Source organism: Crocodylus porosus, unplaced genomic scaffold (genome assembly GCF_001723895.1).
Source record: "Crocodylus porosus isolate Cpor-Errol unplaced genomic scaffold, CroPor_comp1, whole genome shotgun sequence".
NCBI classification, from domain to species: Eukaryota; Metazoa; Chordata; order Crocodylia; family Crocodylidae; genus Crocodylus; species Crocodylus porosus.
The window spans coordinates 15,078,989-15,101,008 of record NW_017728921.1 but is presented as its reverse complement, the minus strand read 5'-3'; the positions used below and the strand labels follow the sequence as shown (position 1 = coordinate 15,101,008).

Here is a 22,020-nt window from a genome sequence, read left to right as displayed (position 1 = left end):
AGATCCCTTGCCCTCCATCAATGCTGACCTCGTGAAGGAACACCTGGAGAGGCTGAACACCTTCAAGTCAGCCGGCACTGATGGTTTACACCCCAGGGTACTCAAGGAGCTGGCAAGCATCATAGCCCAGCCCCAGCACAGATCTTCGAGAACTCCTGGTGCTCTGGTGAAGTGCCTGAAGACTGGAAGAAAGCCAATGTGGTGCCCGTCTTCAAGAAAGGGAGGAAAGTGGATCTGGCAAACTACAGGCCCATCAGCCTGACCTCTATCCCAGGGTAGGTCTTAGAAAAGATTATCAGAGGCCATTCTTAATGGACTAGCCGATGGCAACATCCTGAAGGATAACCAGCATGGGTTTGTTGTGGGTAGGTCTTGCTTGACCAATCTTATTTCCTTTTATGACCAGGTGACCCATCACCTAGACAAGGGAGAGGCGATTGATGTCATATATCTTGCATTTTAAAAAGCCTTCCATCTGGTATCCCATGATCACCTCTTGGCAAAACTGGCCAACTGTGGCCTCAGGTCCACCACAATCCACTGGCTGGGAAATTGGCTCCATGGTCGGACCCTGAAGGTAGTGGTTGATGGAAGTCAATCATTGTGGTGCCCTGTGACAAGTGGGATCCCCCAAGACTCTGTCCTTGGACCCACATTGTTCAACATCTTCATTATTGATGTGGACATTGGAGTCAGAAGCAGACTGGCCAAGTTCACTGATGATACCAAATGTTGGGGTAAAGCATCCACACCTGAGGACAGGAGGGTCGATCCAGGCTGACCTTAACAGGCTCAGGAAAGTGACTGTTGGGCAGATGAGAACCTGATGGTGTTAAAAATGCAAGGTTCTCCATCTTGGGAGGAAAAACCTGCAGCATCCTTATAGGCTCGGCAGTGCTACGATTGGTAGCACTATGGATGAAAGGGACTTGCGGGTCATGATTGACCACAAGATGAACACGAGCCTTCAATGTGAAGCTGTGGCTAGTAAAGCGAGCAAAATGCTGGCTTGCATCTATAGATGCTTCTCAAGCAAATCCCAGGATGTCATTCTCCTTGGTGAGGCCACAGCTGGAGTACTGCGTCCAGTTTTGGGCTCCACAATTCAAAAAGGACGTAGAGAAGCTCGACAGAGTCCAGAGAAGAGGCACGCACATGATCAGAGTCAGAAAAACAGACCTTATGACAACAGGCTGAGAGCAATGGGACTCTTCAGCCTGGAAAAGTGCAGGCTCAGGGGTGATCTGATGGCCACCTATAAGTTTATAAGGGGTGTCCACCAGGATCTGGGGGAACAATTTTTCACAAAAGCGCCCCAAGGGACAATGAAGTCTAACGGTTATAAACTCCTGCAAGACCGTCTCAGGCTGGACATAAGGAAAAATTTCTTTACCATCTGAGCCCCCAAGATCTGGAATAGCCTTCCGCCAGAGGTGGTTCAATCACCTACTTTCAATACCTTCAAGAGAAAAGTGGATGTTTATCTTGCTGGGATCCTATGACCCCAGCTGACTTCTTGCCCCTGGGGCAGGGGGCTAGACTCAATGATCTTCCAAGGTCCCTTCCAGCCCTAATGTCTGTGAAATCTATGAAAATTAATTCATAATAGCAAACTTAAAATCGCTACAGAACTTGGATGTAAATGACACAAAGTTACCACAATATTTAAAAATAAGCAGCTCTTAGGTTTCTCCTATGAGAGTAACTATGTATGTATTCTCTTGGGTAAAGGAAAGATGGTATCTTCCTTAATAACAAAATCTAAAACACAAAAAGGTTAGACATACTGTAAGAAGTGGGAATCATCTGGACACTGTACTAAAGTGTTCATCCTGAACAATTTGAGTGGCTGTGCAATGTCAGCTGCCAGAACACGTTGCCTGAAGGCATTATGGCATTCTGCACAATTGGAACATCTCCCTCTCCTTGAAATACAACTCTGAATGAAGAAAAGTATATGTGAGCTTCTGAATCAGTTTTTTCTTCAAGAAAGAACTGTTGAAACACAGTATTTGCCAAAAAGGATGGCTGAATTTTGACTATGCACATGCAGCTAAAATTGGTCCATGAAGTATCCACTCATTTTTCCACACACAACTTCCCCCTGAAAGATATACAACAAAACCATTATGACCAAAGTTTTAAAATTTAAATGGCACTTTGGCACAATCACTAGGCATTTCAATGTCTCCTAGTCTATTAGTTAAGATACTGATACTTATTTCTTCATCAGGGTCATTTCTCTTTTCTCCACTGCTAACACTTCTGTTCAGGAAACTCATTTCATATCACAAATGAGACAGGTTACCTAGCTCTGGAGGCACAAAGGCCATCAGGTCATCATCTGAAACTTCATCTACCAAATTAGAGGGGGCCAACCCTCTTCTGCCATCTATCAGATCTCCTTTAAAAAAGCCATCCTCATCCATATCTCCAAAGATGTAAACATATTCTCCAGCTGTCAATGGAAGCTCCGCTTCAGGGTTCTTGTTAGGACCTTCAAAAGGGTCATAGCTATATTGAGCTAAGATGACTCAAAGTTTCACAGAACCTTGTGTGTGTTTCTAAGGTTAGGGAAAATGTATTAGTCTCTGTGAAGAGGCTGGTACCGGCTCTTCAGAAGAAGAGAGGTCAGTGGTGGGACTTACCTGAAAATGTTGTCACGATGCTGAGGAGGGGACTCCTGGTGAGCCTAGAACCGAATTTAACAAGGTGTTGGGTAAGCCAGATTGGATCCTCCTCAGCTCCTCTGGCTCCTTCCGGCCAGACACCTCCCTGAGAATCAGAGAGTTGGACGGGACTTAGGTGATGGGGAAGGCCACAATACAGTAGGTACAGAAGTCTCATTAGGGGCTAAGGTTGGTCGTCCGACAACAGGGTCAATTGAGGTGTTTAGTGAATGAATATCGGGACTTTTTTAGTGGGACGCTGTGCTGCGCAAGAGGAACAGAACACCGAATCATAACCTCTGAGGGTCAGGTAGTGTGTAAAAAATGAAGGATCCCCTACCACAAGTACCATGAGATTCAGGCTGAAATTGCTAAAAAGCTGGAACAAGGGGTAATTCAAGAATCTGGGAGCCCTTGGCATAGTCCAACTGTGGCAGTTACTAAGCCAGATGGTCCTTAATGTTATGTGTAGACTTCAGGAAGTTAAACACCATCTCTCACTTCGACGCCTTCCCCATGCAACAAATTAGCAAACTATAAGAGAGTGGGACAAGCTAAGTTCATTTCCACACTTGATTTAGCTAAAGGCTATTGGAAGGTGCTGTTGTGAAAAGATTGGGGCAAGAGGTTCTTTGGCACCCCTTGAGGATTATATAAAATTTAGGCATATGCCTTTCAGGTTATATGGGGCAGCCACAACTTTTCAAAGATCGATTGACTAGATTGCTGAATTCCCTTCCTCTGTGATTTCCATTAGTTTCATCTTCAGGTCAGCATTTTCAGATTCAGCTTTTTCCATCCACTCAGTTCTTCTGCTGAGCTGAGTTTTCCTCTGCCATTCTGACGTTCTCATTCAACACTTTCTTTAACTGCATTTCCAGCTCATCACATTTTTTCTGTTTCTTCTCTATTTCTTGCTCAAGATTTTCACATTGCTGGTATTTTTTACCCAGCTCTAGTTCCAAATGCTCTATCTGCTGCTTGCTGTATGGGTCGGTCTTTAAAGGCATGTTTTCATGTTTCTTGGACATATTTCCTAATGGTAATGCTACTGTCTCTATGCCCTTTGCCAAAGCAACTGATCCTGTTGGTGTCTCCTTTATAAAACATGAGCCATCTAAACTTCAATCCATGTTTGGTATCAGTGTTTCCTGAACTGGGCACATGGCAGTAGTGGAAGAACTGTCTGAACCAAGTTGGGAGCACTGTAGAGACTCTTTCAGGTTCCTCAACATTAGCTGTCCCTGTAACAGTTGTTGGAAAATATTTCGGAATATGCTATTATTGTTTAAAATGTTATATTTATACTATGATTTTGCTTATGCTAGGACTTTGCTTATGTTTGTGCTTATAAATGCTTATGCTAAGCAAGCCATTTGCTTATGCTAAGTAGCCATCTTAACTGTGTCAACCATTTTAAAAGCAGCAAGTGCATCTGTGTAAGTTTGTGTGCTGTGAATGATGTGAGAGCAATGGTTGAAGGAAGGCTGGTATGAACCAGCTACAGTAAGTAACAAGATAAGATACAGAGGTCTTAGGAATGTAGAGATGGTACAAGATGAGACTGAAAACCAGACTGAAACACATGGAAAAATTGGGCACAAACAGACAACACATAACTGGTAACAGAATCCAAAATAAACAGATGTGAAAAAGGTGACTGGTAAAGAAGCCTCCAGAAGTTTCCAGGCTTTGGTCAAAGTCTGCCCAAAAAGAGATAAGGCGGCAGTGAAAAACCAGCCTAATGAGTACCCTGACCACCAACACCAACCTACCCGCAGATCAAGAGTGAGAGAGCTAGCACTCCCTCTCGACTGGACATCGCCTTGAAGAAGCCTGTGACTGACCACTGCAGCATGACTCCAAGAGCCAGGGATAGGTGACTTAGTGTAAATGGTGTACATGACAAGTGTATGAAACAAGTGTGTGGTGTACTGCTAAATAGTCTGACTCAGTTGCCCATTACTATGCAATAAACCCTGGTTTGCTAAACCCACATGTTGGTTTTATGTCCAGCACCATAACACTTCTTTCTGAGTTACTCACAACAACTCAAGTCACTGAAATTGAGCTTGCATGAGCCACCCTTGCCTGTAGCCAGTTTGGCCTGCATTTCCCAACACTCCTTCTGCAGGGCATCTATCTGCTTATCCTTGGCCAGAAGGGTACTAGCTTGTTCACTCAGATCATTGACTATCTGCTGAGCAAATGCTTTCTTGCACAGTTCCACATCCAGGTTGTTGATGGGTAGTAATACTGGGGCACCAGCTACTTGGAGGTTGGACTCTTGGAGTTTCCTGACTTTTTTCTCCAGTCCCTTGGCAATGGTGGCCAGCTCAGCATTCTTCCTCTTGAGCCACTTCACTTTCTCCTGCATCTCAGGAATGCTGCTTCTCCTCAGAAGGCATTTCTCCTTCTTTAGGACAGTGCATCTTTGCTCCAGATCCTCCAGGGCACTCAGCAGGTCTGCATTCTGCTTCACCAGGTGTTCATAAACACTGCCAGAGAGCCAGTCCTGCTGCTGCCCCCCTGCCTGGGCACCCTCTTGTCCTCCAGACCCCCAACTAGCCACCTTTCCTTCAGGCAGAGAGTCCGACCACTCCGACCCAGGTTGTCACTGCTGGGCTCCGGGGGTAGCTCCCTCATGGCTGTTTCCTCCTAGTGGTGGGCATCTTTCTCTTGGGCAGCCAGCTGCTCTGTGCCAAGCCCCCCTGAGGGGCTGCCATCCAGGACAGGGTGGGCTGACTCCAGCTGGGACAGACTGTTATCCAGGGAGCAGGCCAAAGGCGCCTCACCTGCAGGGGAGCAGGCTGCCATGAGGCTCTTCAGGGGCCAAAGCTGGGGGCCGCCCTGGTGCCTCCTGTCCAGCAGGCAGTGCATGGCCTGGGGCAGGGGGCTGGCAGGACTGGTGGATGGCTGCTTGGCCTCGAAGTGCTCCAGGACATACTTGAGGAGGAGGCAGCACACTCCAGCTCCAGCTCGGCACAGAGGTGGTAGATGCAGGCAGCCTGCTCGCCATCTGTCTCCCAGTGCAGCTGGCTCAGCACCTCCTGCAGGCAGTCACGGCCCTTGCCCCAGGTCCCACCATGGGCCTAGCCCACCAGCTTCTCGGCCAGCTGGTGCTGCAGGTTGCAGGCCTGCAGCATGGCAGCATTGTGCTTGCACTGCAGCAGCTTCTGTGCCTCATGCAGCTCTGCCTCCTTCCAAAGCAGCAGCTGCTGGATCTCAGCTTTGCGCTACTGCTACTCCTGCTCATGAAGCTCCTGGGTGTGCTGCTGCTCCCACTTGGAGTGGAGCTGGTCAGCCAGGAGCTGCCACTCATGCTCCCCCACCTCCTGCAGCTCTTGGAAGCACAGCTGCTTGCCCTCCAGCTCAGCCCACAGTGGCTCCAGTTCATGCTTCGGCTTATCCGGCGGTGTGGCTGACATGGGGTGTTTGCGAGGAGTCACGTGGCTCCCTCCTGGGAACAGCCTCCGTCCAGGCTATCCCATGTCTTGGCGGAGGGTGAGGTGGCTGGGCAGGGGGTGCGGTGTGGAATGGCCTTTAACTGCCACCCTAGATTCATAGATGTTAGGGTCAGAAGGGACCTCAATAGATCATCGAGTCCAATCCCCTGCATAGGCGGGAAAGAGTGCTAGGTTCAGATGACCTCAGCCAGATGCCTATCTAACCTCCTCTTGAAGACCCCCAGGGTAGGAGAGAGCACCACCTCCCTTGGGAGCCCATTCCAGATTTTGGCCACTAACTGTGAAGAAGTTCTTCCTAATATCCAGTCTAAATCTGCTCTCTGCTAGCTTATGGCCATTATTTCTTGTGACCCCCAGGGGCACCTTGGTGAGTACAGCCCCACCAATTCCCTTCTGTGCCCCAATGATGAATTTATAGGCAGCCACAAGGTCGCCTCTCAACCTTCTCTTGCAGAGGCTGAAGAGGTCCAGGTGTCCTAGTCTCTCCTCCTAGGGCTTGGGCTACAAACCCTTAACCATACAAGTGGCCCTCCTCTGGATGGACCCTCTCCAGGTTATCCACCATCCCTCTTGAAGTGTGGTGCCCAAAACTAGATGCAATACTCCAACTGCAGTCTGACCAGTGCCCAATAGAGGGGAAGTATCACCTCCTTGGTTCCGTTTGCCATGCGTCTGCTGATGCATGATAATGTGTGGTTAGCTTTGCTGATGACTTCGTCACACTGACGACTCATGTTAGTCTTGGAGTCCACTAAGACTCCAAGATCCCTTTCCACTTCTGTGCTGCAGAGCAGGTCATTTCCTAGGCAGTAGGTGTGCTGGACATTTTTAATCCCTAGGTGCAGCACTTTGCGATTTAACAAAGAGAAATGCATTCTATTGTTTTCTGCCCATTTGTCCAATCTGTCCAGGTCTGCCTGTAGTTATTCCCTGCTCTCTGGTATGTCCACTTCTCCCCACAGTTTTGTATCATCCGCAAACTTGGACAGAGTACACTTCACTCCCTCATCCAAGTCACTGATGAAGACATTGAAGAGTATCACTCCAAGGACTGAGCCCTGCAGGACCCCACTGCCCACATCCTTCCAGGTCGATACCAACCCATCCACCACCACTCTCTGGGTACAACCCTCTAGCCAATTTGCCACCCGCCGGACTGTGTAATCATCCAAGTCACAGCCTCTTAATTTGTTCACCAGTATGGGGTGGGATACCGTATCAAAGGCCTTCCTGAACTCTAAGTAAACAATAATCCACCCCTACTCCTGTGTCCAGCTGTTTTGTAACCTAGTCATAAAAAGAGACTAGATTAGTCAGGCATGATCTACCTGCTACGAACCCATGCTGGTTTCCCCTCAGCATAATTTTTCCTGCTGGGCTCTCACATATATGAGCCTTAATAATCTTTTCAAAGACTTTACCAAGGATGGAAGTGAGACTGACTATTCTAGGTGAGAAGTTGAATCCAACTTCATGCCTCCATTCCCTGCTGCCCCCTTACAAGGCAGGATATACTGCTTCCCAGGCTAGTGATTCCCAACCAGGTGCTATGGCACCTTAGGGTGCCTCGAGATCCTTCAAGGGTACCCCAGAGTGCCCCATGCTGTTGGGGGTTTTAGGTGTGCAAACTTGATTCACAAGATTTCAAATAGGAATCTATAGTGTCACAAACATTCTCACCCATTGTTATATTTGAGTTCTCTGCCACAAAGGAATTGCTCTATTATTTTTGTTAAAGGCAAGGGATGCCCTGTTCCTGAAAGGACAGAAAGTTAACGACCTGGAGAGCCGGGGGGCCCAGGAGCCAGGTCATAGACAGGGCAAGGGTAATTACTTATTAGACATGGTTGGGAAGACTTGCATACCAGCACTTAAGCAGTGTTCGGCAGCAATAAAAGAATGCAGCAGAGGGCCATTCAGTGCCCCTGGAGGCACTACAGGAGAGGAGAGGATCAGAGATCGTGCAGAGAAGAGAAGGGAGCTCCTCAGAGCCAAAGGAGCACCTCAAACCCAAGGATGGACTAATGGGATGGCAGTATAACTGCAACGGGACCACATACAGAGAGGTGAGAGATGTGGGACCCTTATCTTTGTTGCCTTTGGACCCAGGATCAACCCTGGAGACAGGGACATGGACATGTGGAAGAAAGAGGAGGAAACAAAGTCAGATAATGAGCCCTTGCCTGACTTGCCACAGGGTGGGGCAAGTGAATGATTGGTTTAAGTACAAGCTAGCAGTTTGCCAGATTTCATGGGGAACCCTAAATAAAACAAATTCACTTTTATTTGTGTAATCAGGTGGCTACTGACATAATTTCTCATCGGGGAAATAACTATATTATCTTTACAACACACAAGGCATGGAAGGAGAGCTCCAAAGGGAAGACATTCGTTGACCAACCCTGACCCAGCCACAATTTTATTGTACTAAAAGTGAAAACTAAAGAATTGTCATTTTCTAAGGGGCACCTTGAGTCTAGAAAGCTTAAGAATCACTGGTCCTAGTAATTCACATACACCATCCTTGCTCCAAATAAGGTAGTATAGTAGCAGCAACTACAACAACCCTACTTGCATTTAAAAAATGATCACTGCTGACAACAGCTTTTATCAACAGGCCCTTCTGAAAATGGTTTAAGGGCTCATGTAGAAAAGGCACTTGGGTCAATGTCTTGGTGTTTGTGAAATTCATAGATTGTAAAGCTGGAAAGGGCCTCAGGAGATCATCAAGTCCAGCCCTGTGCACCAAGCAAAAAAAGATAACTGGGCTTCATCAACACTGGCCCATTGTGCCCAATGGGAATACAGGCAACCCCCACTTAACACTGTTCCACTAGTGCCATTTCATTATAATGCTTGTTTTACATTGCTACCCGATTCCACTTAGCATTCACCAAGTTTCGTTATAACATTCACAGGCATCATCCAGCTGGCAGCAGAGAGCATATACTACTTCCACAGTGCATCAGCAGCACGTAGGCTCATTATGCAATTTAATGCTAGTTTGTGTTGCCATCTTGGTTCATCAAAAACTTTTTTGTGCTGTGTTTAGCAATTCATTCTGACCCTTGAAAAAATGAGTAAAGAAATGCACAACCAACTCTAACTGCAAGTGCTGAGAAAAAACAGCACAAACGCTTAATGCTGGAGCTTAAATTGGATGTCCAGAAGTGAACTGAAGCAGGTAAATGCCAGGATGAGTCTGTAGACTAGTACTAGTGAGGAGCCACATTAGCAAATTACATTTATTTATATTAATTCTTATGGGAAAATTGGTTTCACTTAACGTTATTTCACTTAACACTCAATTTATTGGGAACCAGTTAAGAGCACTAGGAGAGGGTTGCTTGTACTCCAATTATAAAGTTTAGACATAAATAAGGTTTTGCAAGATCAGAGTCTCATTAGCAATATGTCGATTTCCTGAAGCAAATAAAATTATAAAGCAAGAAAAGCAAGTGTAGGGGCAAAATACAATGCATTACTTGTACCACTCCCACCAACACACAAAGTTGTGGAGATCCATTGACTACAGCCACATTTTAGGCTCCACCTGAGTGACAAATCATGATGCTTGAACAAGTCAGACTGGCTCAGGCCAACTCAGTTTACATACTGTCCATCTCAGCTCCTCTGGGTGGAAGCGAGACACTTTTAAACACAGAATGTATGGCTTGGATCAGCAGCTACACAGGAGGATTGCACCAGGCAGTTCAGGAAGAAAATGTACTAAGACAGCATGAAGCCACCTTTACATCACACAAGGCATGGAAGGAGAGCTCCAAAGGGAAGTCATTCGTTGACCAACCCTGACCCAGCCACAATTTTACTGTACTAAAAAAAAGTGAAAACTAAAGAATTGTCATTTTCTCAGGGGCACCTTGAGTCTAGAAAGCTTGAGAATCACTGATCCTAGTAATTCACATACACCATCATAAATTGACATGGGTTACTCCAGCAGGTACTGCAGAGAACCCAGCTGAAGAGGGGATAAACAACTGCTTCAGCCTACACCACTCAGAGGCACCTTTTATTTCTTTTGTTTGTTTGTTTGTTTTGAGGGTGGTACTTTATTTTTAACTCTACAGTTCCCATGCTGAGCCCCACACATACCCAGAAGAGGAAGCATATTACTTCTACCTGGCTCTGCAGCATCTGTAAAGACTGGATGCCTTAGTGCGGCTTTGTGGCACTTTTACCTAATAGCTGATTGAATCAGCTTTAGCTAAAAGTGCCAAAAAGCCCTGCTGAAGCACCCAATCTTTACAGACACTGCAGAGCCAGGTTAAAGTAATGCATGACTTCTGATAAAGTGTAGTTTGTTTTGGGGTTTTTTAACATCTGCAAGCTGGTCTGTGGGTGCTAAGCAACTGCTCTTTTTTTTTTTTTGGTGGGTGCTTGAACCCCAGAGCACCCACAGAGTCACTGCCTATGATACCACTAGAATATAACCTTGCACTAAGGTGATCCTTCTAGGGCGCATCCAGACAAGTGCACACACGTGGTTTGTGGCAGCACAGACTCCTCTGCAGTGCCACAAACCACATGTGCTGTATATGCAGATGTTTGCTGCACTCCTAATTTGTACTGTGGTGGGTTTTTGACACTGGGAGATCCTAGTGTCAAAAAAACCTGCACCAGAAAAAACTGAGGTGCTGCACATGGCAGCAGCATGCACCACCTGAAAACAGAACCTGGCTGGCCAGAGCCATGCACGCCCAGATTGCCGCTGCTGGAGCCTCAGGAGGCCCCCAGGAACTCTGGTAAGTCTTCTGGGGCCAGCCAAAGTGCTGACCCCAGCCTTACCTACCCCAGCCAGGGCAACTTGCCACACTCCATGGTGCGTATGCAGAGGCATTCCCCAGAGACAACTAGCAGCAGCACAACTATGTGTCACTGCTATTTGTCCCCAGAAATGCATGTTTCTGCTTGTGTGGACATGCTGCTACAGTCTGCTGTACAAAGCAACCTATGAACCTGAGAGAATGTGGATCTTGAGACCTAAGCCTAGCTCTCTCCAACACAGTCTGTTGTTTGTTATATCATATTTTCAGAAACAGTTTTAGCATAGTTTATCCCTTTCCATGCTAGCGGGTAAACCATATTAAGATATTTAAATGTGATTTCCTAACTTAAAAGACCAGTGTAGATGGGACCAAATGGATGCCAAATCTCATGCCATCTTAACAAGTGAAAGAACACACCTAAACAGGTTAATATTGATCAAAGCAAAAATTCTTTTGGATTGACTGATAAAGGGGAAAAATGTACCTCAGAGATCTGTTGGGTTTGCCGCAATTTACGATTACTATATTTCTCATTGGTTGACTTCATAATCATACATTACATTCACCTCATTTTATTATAACAGGATATTATATTTTTTATTGTTTTATTATTTTATCCCCAAAGTTCAGATTTAGAATATGCTGCTGATGTTAGAATATGCTCCATTATTTTGTATAGTGTTTTGGAAAAATAAAATAAATCTTCCAGTAGAGGGCAGTGGTATACATGATCACAAACCAGTACACCACAGATACTACAGCACATTTAGAATATGCACAAATTGGGCCTCATCTTGAGAACGTGATTCTAATTCAGTTCATTAATTTATGTATGCACTTTTTTCTGTAAACAGCATTCATTTTAGAACCCATTACAGTGTAACCAAATTTGCATCAGAAAGAAATAAAAATTAAAAATATGCACAAAGTATAGAGAATAAAACTAACCATAAAGTTATCCATTTTAAGATGGCATTACAAGATGGCTAAAGTATATTATATATATATACAGGGGTGTAGGTTGTAGCCATGTTGGTCTAAGGACATAGGCAGACAAGGTTCTTTGGGTAAATCTGATATCTTTTATTAAACCAACTTAAATAGTTGGAAAACAATTATTAAGCAAGCTTTTGGGTTCAAAAACCCTTCGTCAGGCTAAAGAAGTTTCTGCAGTTGATGTGTGCTCTTCCTTTACTTTTCATTCCATCCAGAAGCCAGAGGCTGGTCTGGTATGCATACAAGACAGGTAGTCAGTTAAAATGTAGATACACACATATCCCCCTTGCAGTAATTGCATACATGGAAAGTATCTGGAAATTAGGTGTTATGTAATCACAGATGTAAGGGGAGGCAATCCACAGCATTCTGAATGGGAAGAATAGTGATCCATGGGTCAGTCTCTCTGTTAGGAAGTAGTATCTCCAATCTCTCACCACTGGGCCTTGGATCTGTGCCCCACCATGCCACTTCCCTCACAAGCAACTTACCAGCTGGACCTGGCTGCTCTGCTGCCAGGCTGTGCTCCTGGCTGCCTGCGTGCTCTGCTGGGGCTGTGTGCATGCACAGGGCATTTATCAGTAACATTATCAAGTTTGAGAACCTCTAGCTGCTCATACCAGATCCTATGACTGTTACACACACAAAAAGGGCTGCACCAATAGAGATTTCTTGGGCTGGTACTGAAGGCCAATTTTTAATGAGCCATATCAGCCAATACCAATCCAATTGCCAATATGCAACCAGGCAGCTTGGAGAACAGCATCCACCTGATAAGTCTGTTGTGGGGGAAAGGACAGGAGGGGAGAAGGGACATGACATGGCAGATCAAGGTGCCACGGTGAGCAAGGAAGTGGAGCTGCGGCTGCACAGATGGGGCAGAGCACAGGACAGAGCCATGAGTGGCTCGTCTGGGTGGTACAGGGAGGGGGTGGTGGCTCCCACCGCTGCATGCACCCCAGGAGGTATGGGGGGCGTGTGCTCCTGGATCTGCATGAGGGATGATTGTGGGCTGCCACTGCAAGCTGGGGCCGAGACAGCACCAAGCTCTTCCTGGTAAGAGCCTAGGCTTGGCTGGGCTGCGCTCAGGGCAGGTGATGGTGGTACTAGGAGGGGGCTATAGCCCCCCCCAGATTTGCTGTAGCCCCCCTCCCAGTGCCACTGGACTCTGAATGCAGCACCGGTCCAGCCCCTCCGCTGGGAAGAGCCTGGCACTACTCCTGGCCCAAGTCCACAGAGGCACCCTGACCTTGTCCCATGTGCAGATCCAGGGGCACACGCCCCTCACGCCCACCTATGGTGCATGCACCAGTGGGAGTCGGCCCCCCATCCCATCTGGACAAGCCACTTGTGGCTCTGTCCTGAGCTCCACCCAGGCTATGCAGTGCCTTCCCCTGCCCCTGCCTCTGCCCCAGCCCCACTCCCTCCCTTACCACTGGGTTTTGGATCTGCCCCCCCCCCCCAAGACACTTCCCTCACAAGAGACTTACCAGTTGGATATGGCTGCTCTTCATGCTGCCAGGCTGTGCTCCTGGCTGCCTGTACGCTTTGTTGAGGCTGTGCACATGCACAGGGCATTTATCAATTACATTAAATCAGCCACGTCAGCCCAAAAAAGCCAATACTGTCAATTTTCTTTACATTGGTGCTGATTTCATAGACATTAGGGCTGGAAGGGGACCTCATAAGATCATCGGGTTCAGCTCCCTTCCAAGGAGCAGGGAGTCAGCTGGGGTCAAAGGATCCCAGTAAGATAAGCATTCAAATAATTCTTGAAAGTGTCCAGAGTAGGTACTTGCACCACCTCTAGGGGGAGTCTGTTCCAGGCCTTGGGAGCTGAGACAGTAAAGAAGTTTTTCCTTATGTCCAACCTAAAATGGTCTTGCAGAAATTTGTGACTGTTGGACTTTATGGCTGTCTTTTTGGGGTGCTCTGGTGAACAGGCATTCCCCCAGATCCTGATGCACACCCCTTATGTACTTATAGGCTGCCACCAAGTCACCCCTGAGCCTTCGCTTCTCCAAGCTGAAGAGTCTCAAAGCTCACGGCCTCTCTTCATAAGGCCTGTTCTCTTGCCCTCTGATCATGTGCATGGCTCTCCTCTGGACTCTTTCAAGCTTCTCTACATCCTTCCTGAATTGTGGAGCCCAGAACTGGACGCAGTACTCCAGCTGCAGCCTCACCAAGGCTAAGTACAATGGAAGGATGACATCCTGGGTCTTGCTTGAGATGCATTAGTAGATGGAAGCCAGAGTTTTGTTCACGTTGCCAACTACGCTATCTCATTGGTGGCTCATGTTCATCATGTGGTCTATCATGACCCCCAAGTCTCTTTCAGTCGTGATGCATTGCCAAACCTATAAGTGTGATGCGGGTTCCTCCCCTAGGTGGAGCACCTTGCATTTCTCAGTGTTGAATGCCATCAGGTTTTCATCTGCCCACCTTGCAAGCCTGTCAAGGTTGGCCTGGATCACCAGCCTATCCTCAAGTGCGGATACTCTTCCCTAAAGTTCAGTGTCATCAACAAACTTAGCCAGTTCGCTTCTGACACCAGTGTCCAAATCACTGAATGTATTTTTATAAAGAATACAGGTCTGAGAACAGAGCCTTGGGGGGCACCACTGGTAACTGAGTGCCATGTTGTTTCAGTTCCATCAACAACCATTCTCTGGGTCTGACCTCAGAGCCAGTTCCCCAGCCATCGGACTGTGGAGTAGTTGAGGCAGCAGTTGCCCAATTTTTCCATGAGGACATCATGGGACACCAAGTCAAAGGGTTTGGGTTTTTTTAAGTCCAAATACATGATATCAACCTCTTCCCTTTTGTCCAGGTGATACGTCACCTGGTCATAGAAGGAAATTAGATTGGTCAGGCAAGACCTACCCACAATAAATCCATGTTGGCTACCCCTCAGAATGTATCCTTGTGCTAGCCTATCAAGAATGGTTTCTTTAATAATTTTTTCCAAGATCTTCCCAGGGATTGAGGTCAGACTGATTGGCCTGTAGTTGCCTGTAGTTTCCTGAGTCATCTTCTTTCCTCTCCTTGAAGCTAGGCACCACGCTGGTCCTCTTCCAATCTTCAGGCACTTTACCCAAGCACCACAAGTTCTCAAATATCCTTACCAGTGGCTGTGCTATGATGTCTGCCAGTTCCTTTAGCACGCTTGGGTGCAATCTATCTGGCCCAGCTGATTTGTGGGGGTCCAGTCTCTTAAGATGCTCCTTCACAAGATCCACGCAAATGGTAGGCATATATTCACCCTCACCAAACTGCCGAGTGTGGAGCTGGTCATCCAGTATCAGGTTAGGCAGGATGGTCCCTTTGGGCTGGTAAAAAAATGATGCAAAGTAATCATTAAGCAGATTGGCTTTTTCCTGGGCTTCAGTTGTCAGCTGCCCCAACCGGTTTAACAGAGGGCCAGTGTTGCCCTTGTTTTTCTTTCAACTCCCCACATATCTGAGGACGGACATTTTATTGTCCTTGATTCGTGTAGCCATTGGAGTTCATTTCCGGCCTTGGCTTTCCTAGTTTGGTCTCTACAGTTCTGGACCAGTGCAGAATACTCCTCCTTAGTGGCGTTTTCTGTCTTCCATCCTTTATAAGCCTCTCTTTTTAGATGTAGGAGGTCCATGAGTTCCCTGTTGAGCCAAGGGGGTTCTTGAGCCCTTTTACCACCTTTCCTATAGGCTGGGGTGGACTTCCCTTGTGCTTCTAGGATCACTTCCTCAAGGAGCAACCACTCATCATTAACTCCACTCCCTGACAAATCATAGCCTCTCAGCACCTCAAAAACAAGCCTCCTGAGCTTATGAAAGTCAGCTTTCCTAAAGTTGAGGGCCGCTACACATTACTGGCTGACTTGCCAGCTTTGCAATGGATAGTGAAAGTGATCAGCTCGTGATCACTGTCACCCAGCTTCCCTTCAGTTCTTAAGTTGCCAATTAGAACATCCCCTTTGGCCAGTACCAGATCCAGCAGTGCCTTACTGCTTGTCAGCCCATAAGCTTCTTGAGACAGGTACAGCTCATCCATGCATGTGAGGAAGTTTTGAGACCGATCGGATTTGACTGGTGCCACCTTAGTTGGAGGGGCATGTGCCCCCCCCCAGCAACCAGTCAGTGGCTGGAGAGGCCCCACAGCCAATTGCGGCACTCCCAGAAGTGGCTGTAGTGCTTCATCCAGCGCTCCCACTCCCTGGCTGGCACTCATGGGGGGGCACTGGTGCTCCTGCCTGCCCCCTCCACCCATCACCTAAGCAGGGAATGCAGCTTGTCAGGGGATGTACCAGCACTTTCAGGGGGTGCATGTGCACCCCTGTGCACCTCTTATGCATCATCACTGGATTTGGCCAAGTGCTCTTCCCACGAGATGTCCGGGTAGTTGAAGTCTCCCACGACAACCATGCACTGAGAGCATACAGTTTCAGCCAGTTCCCTGCTGAATTCTTGGTCAAGCTCTTGTTCCTGATTTGGAGGTCTGTATTAGACTCCTACCATTGTATCCCCTTTGCCACATTCCCCTCGTCTTCTACCCCAAAGGGTCTCCAGTTGATCTCCTTGGATGTCAATCTCAGCTTGTAGGGACATGTAGCTCTCCTTCCCATAGCAAACTACACCCCCGTCCCTTTTATCAGCACGATCTCTCCTATATAGGGTATAGCCATATATAACCATAGTCCAGTCATAGGAGGAGTCCCACCAGGTCTCCGTTATCCCTATGAGATCATAGTCGTTTTTGTTTAGCAGAAGGACCAGTTTCTCCTGTTAATTTCCCAAACACCTAGCACTAGTGTACAGGCAAGTAAGTATGCTGTTAGAGGCCCTAGGCTTCCTTGCACTCATGGAGATGCTCTGTTCCTGGACTGGGGTAGGAGAAGGTTCCCTCGAGCATCCTAACCTGATTTTGTGGTTGATGCTTGGTGAGCTTGCTTTGGTGGTTATCCGCCCATTGACCAGAGAGCTTAGTTTAAAGCCTGGTTGAGCAAGTTGGCCATTCTGGCTGAGAACTTCCTCCCCAGTGGAGTGAGGTGGAGGGCGTCTCTTCCCAACAGGCCACTCCCCATCTCTCCAATCTACGGACTGTGATCATAGAAGCCAAAGCCTTCACAATGGCATCAGCGCTGCAGTCTTCTATTTACTACCTCAATTCGTCCCTCCATCCTCAGTCTGTGAAGGTTTGAGGAAAAATCCACCTGTGCCCCAAACTCCGAGGCCTGCAGCCATTCATGACCCAGCTGGGATTGCTCCAAGCCATGTCATTTGTGCCCACATGTATAAGGAGCATGGGGGTAGTGGTCAGAGGGCCAGATAAGTTTTGGGATCCTCTCAGCTACATCCTGGATACAGGCCGTGAGGAGGCAGCAGACCTCCTGGGCTAAGGAGTCAGGGTGACAGATTGCTCCCTCTGGCCCCCTCAGGAGGGAGTCTCCCACAACAACCACTCTGAATTTCATCTTAGGGATGGTAGCTGGTTGCGTTTCTTCCTCACTTGCAGGAGCTGGCAGCTCTGCAGGCTCTACTGGTGCTGCAAGGGGTTCATACCAGTTGCAGAGATCCAGGAGGGTGGCAACCCTGGCGCAGTGATCCTTGGGGCCGGAGACAGCTTTTGTCCAACCCCCTGGCTAGACAATATAGGAGTGCCACTTGGCTTCCCTTGTCCTAGCAGGTGATCTAGTTCTTCCCTCTTCTTTGACTCCTACTGCCAGGCCCTTCACCCCAATCTCCTACTTGCCATTCCAGATGGCATGCAGCCTTTGCATTATGGTATGGAGCTCCACTATCTGGCATTCCAGAGACTCCAGTACAGAGCAAACCTCACAAAGAAAGGTTGCAATGCTCTTTATCCCATGTGCCTGGAGTCGTGCCAGGCAGCCCCCACAGCTGAGAGCCACGGGCTTCGTCTGAATGGAGGCCAGAACCACGGGTTCTGTCTGGGTGGAGGCCTCAGAAGTACCAGGGGAGGGGGATGGTCCCACCACAGGGGGAACCTTGGGGTGCAACACATCCCACCCGCCATTTCACAGGTAGTAGTTTGGCTACCACTGTACCAACCATTCCCTTGAGGCTTGCCACCTAGAGCCTTGTGCCCCTCCTGCCCACCTTCCCGCACAAAATCCCATGCTAACTCGCACACCGGGCCAAGAACGTGCCTGTTTGCACATTCTGTTCGCAAGGGAGGAAAAAGGAGAAAAAACATGTTTATAAACCTGTATGATATACTTAAAAAAGACAGAATAAAGGTTACAATAACTACCCTCACTGTTTAAAACAACTCCAAAGACAAGAAAACCTAGATATAAAACAGCATTTATAAGCAAATTATGGGGATGTAGGTTAAAAGTTATATATTAAAAAATTAAGCAAAGTATTTTTTTGCTATTTTACTCTATTGATAGTTGCAATTGAAAAGCATGCAAGTGATATGGGATGTAAATAATTTTTTTTTATAAATAATTTGTTCTAGTACAAGCAGTACTCAGAAGCAAGCTTAACTTGACAGGATTAGAGATAGAATCTATAACCAGGTTTCTATCTATGCATTTATATTACCCTCATCACTTTGATATCTGAAAATTCTACAAAGAAAATACAATAAAAGGTACGTCTTTTTTTTTACCTTTTCCCCTCTGGTCTGCATAGGTGTTTGTACTGTTTTCTTATTGCAAAAAGGTTTGGCCAAAGAAATGGGTTTTTCCTTTCTGTTTGACAACATGGAGATTTGTCTAGCATCTTCCAGGATTGATTTGCTATTGGGGGACAGTTGAAGGGAAAGCTCAGTTTCCTTGTGCACCTCTTTTTTGAGGTTGAGAGTTATATTCCCAGGAGCAACACAACTGCCATTAGGGATCATTATTGCCCAGAGTGAGGCAGCTGTTCCAGTCCACTGTGCAAGTCTACTGAAGAATTTGGAGGATAAGGACTGAAACCTGTGTTCTGGACACACAGTTTCTGAGTCAATACCTGATGCATAATAAATTGCTTAGAGGTGTTTTTTAAATAATCAGTTTTGTTTCAAGTATTGCATTTTGCTGTAATTAAGCCTGGAGATCAAAAAAAGCACGGTCCAGATTACCCACACATAGAACCTTCTGCAAAGTTCAGTACAGTTGAAAGCACTGGTCCCATTACAACTGGAGAAGTAGAGGCAAGCTGTTGAGGGAGAGGAGTAAGTGACTCTGAGTTCCATCTCAAAGGAAACTTTTGCCACTTCTATAAAACAGTACATGAATAATATTAACCAGTCACAGAGAGACTTAAAAGCATGAATATTATTATATGGCCCCTGTCCAGGGATAAGAGATGATTCATCAGCATGATCATCACTGTATCAATTTTGTGTTCAACTGGACCTGAAACCAGGATGAGGATGCTAGGAGCCAGGACATGGGATGTACACAGCTTTTCCCAAGCTTCTCTATCACCCTGGTAGGAAAAATAATTTAGGTAATAGGAAGCAATTTGTGAAGCCAGCTACATTGGACAATTATGGTTTAAGAAACGGTTGGACAGTTGCTGACTGTAGGGTGGGTGGGAGTTTTACTTTCTCAAAGGAAGCACCAGTTATTTGTTAGCAATTATAACTTGAACTTCTGACTTACTCATACAACCCATAAATACCATGGATTAGAATTATCTTCACCTCCAATATCCCCACTTTATTTGAAGCCAAGGAAAATTATGAGACTACTGAAAGGCAGCTCCAGTTCGATAAACTCTGGTAGACGGAAGGGGACAAGAGTGGCCCAAGCTGACTCAGCCTTCACTGAGTTAGGCAGCCTGGCCTGGCCACAGGAATTGACACACAGGGATGCCAAAATTAAAGTGAAACGAATATAATGGTTCATTAACAAGACAATAACTATATACACTGATCACACACAACACACCAACACAAACAGGAGGGGAATCAAGTACATACAAGGCAATATATTACCAACAAGTATCAAGAAGATTGGAAATCAGCAGACTGCTCCAGTAATGGCAAGCAGTAATCCAACTAATGAACCACAAAGAACAACAGGAACTGACCACAAACCCACAGCCAGGGCCCAAAGACCAAAAGCAAAAGACCCCAATCTCCCTCAGCTACAACTTCCCCTATCTCAGATGCGCCCAGCCCTCTCAACACATCACTCAGCACTAAACTGTGCACCTGACACATAACTTCCCTCCAAACCATGGTGTCATTCAAAATGTTATGCACACGTTACTAGAATCTGCACACCAGACACTGAAATCTTCACACATCCCTCTGCGTGGGAGTGAGAGGTGAAAAGGTCAGTCCTTCTGAATTGATTCCCCTATCCAGTATAGTGCCCAAGTGTAATGTAACATTCAGTATGAATAGATCAGTTTTAACTATAGGCATGTGATCAGTCATTTGAACAATAAGAACAAGCTTCCAGGTCAACCCAGTCACACGTCAGGAACTCTTACCAGAGAACAGCGTTTTTGTCTTGTCTGCCTCATCTCTTTTCACTCCTGAATAATAACAACCTTTCTTCCACTGGTGCTTGCCAGGCACAGCTGAAATTCCTTGCTTCAGCTGGGCAGCACAGCTGCAGGTACCAGCAAATTCTCCATGCTGGCCTATTCCTTTCACTTAACTTCTCCATATTTCACTTTCATAATCAGTTGAATGGATCTCTCACTCCTCACCTACCTAATAACAGAATAAAATAACTATCACGTTCAACACTTAAATATCACCTTTCCTCTTCAGAGTATCTTGCAAACTAATTATTTCACTGAACAGCTAATGAGGTGGGGAAGAATTAAATTAGTTCTCCAGGGTGTTGTACAGTTTAATTCATTAACCAATGTTAGTAAAGTTCTTGGAATTAAAAGCAGCATAATGGTGCGAGAATTTGTATTGTTAAATAATAATTATTATTTGGGGAATTAATTTGCAGTTAATTTATTCTAACCTCTCTTCATGATTACACAATGTTATGCTGTGTTTTTAGTGACACCCTTCAAAATCTCTCAGAATCAGAAATGTCACTCTTTCAAACTGCCAAGTTTGAGAAGAGGAAGAGCTCTTCCTCCTGTAGTCAAATCTGCCAGGTCTCAGTGAGCTGAGGTCATGCCCAGTACTGGAGGGCACTGCAGGGCACAAGGAGTTGGTTAGCACTTCCAGAAAAAAAACAAGTCAGCTTTGGGGAGAGAGCTGGAAACAGAGCTGTCGGGGACAGGTGGAGAGTGTGGAGCTAGGAAGCAGCTACACTGGCTGCTCTAGGAAGGGGCTGTAAAGCACATGACAAACAGCAGCATGCCTTAATGTTGACTGTGCCACCTGCATCTCCTGCTCCACAGGTTTTGTTCTTCCTGGGCAATGTAGGAATGCCCTGCTGCAAAGAGGAAGCCAGCAGCAGCTTGGCATTTGAACTGCCTGTGCTGCAGCCAGCAGGTCAGAGATCAGTGGGGCACCACACACCCACCTGCATCTTCATCTTCAGCCCCTGCTGGAAGTCCCCACATGCCTTACACAGCAGCATTTTGAAAAGGGACCAAGGTGGAATAGCTGCAGCTCACAAAATGCTTGGATTCAGTCCATAACATTTCCCTTTCCCACAGATGCTGCAAGGCAGAGAAGAGTATGAGACCTGGGGAGGACTCACAATGATGAACATTAAATAAGATGCAGCAGCAGCACAGTCGCATTGAAAACAGCAATAGTCAGTACACAGATCGGAGAATGCCAAACAGCAGCACGAATGGGGACCACTGCCCTAACTGGTTATGAACATCCATGAGATTGCTTTTGAAAGGAAATGCAGTGATCACACACTCATGGACAGAGCTAATAAAAAAGGAGCAATTAACACACTGATTCTCAACCAAGATGCTGCTGCAAGGGTGCCATGAGGTGCCACACGAGGTGTGCAGCACCCTTCCCAGATAAACCCCGAGGTTTCCAACAGGGCTCTGTTGTGTCACAACGTCCTGCCCATGGGGGATTTCTACCAGCTTTAATTTTTCCCGAGCCCGAGGAAGGGCACGTGAGTCCAAAAGCTTGCAGAAAAAGATACTAGTTTTTTTAAAAAATTTCTTAATGGGTTTAATCAACGGTATCATGTCTGAAGCAAGAGTTGTCGAG

General features: G+C 46.6%; 1 protein-coding gene across 1 annotated transcript in view; it reads right to left on the bottom strand.

Moving 5' to 3' along the window:
• The window catches only part of LOC109313000 (peripheral-type benzodiazepine receptor-associated protein 1-like), a 49,480-nt gene extending 32,885 nt beyond the window's left edge, over nt 1–16,595 (bottom strand). The window contains exons 1-4 of the mRNA XM_019539394.1: nt 16,416–16,595; nt 15,188–15,248; nt 4,716–5,246; nt 3,515–3,786 (exon numbers count right to left, since the gene is read on the bottom strand). Coding sequence (XP_019394939.1) covers nt 3,515–3,786; nt 4,716–5,246; nt 15,188–15,248; nt 16,416–16,595 — 1,044 coding nt within the window. The remainder of the gene's footprint in view (nt 1–3,514; nt 3,787–4,715; nt 5,247–15,187; nt 15,249–16,415) is intronic.
• Between the last annotated feature and the right edge of the window lie 5,425 nt (nt 16,596–22,020).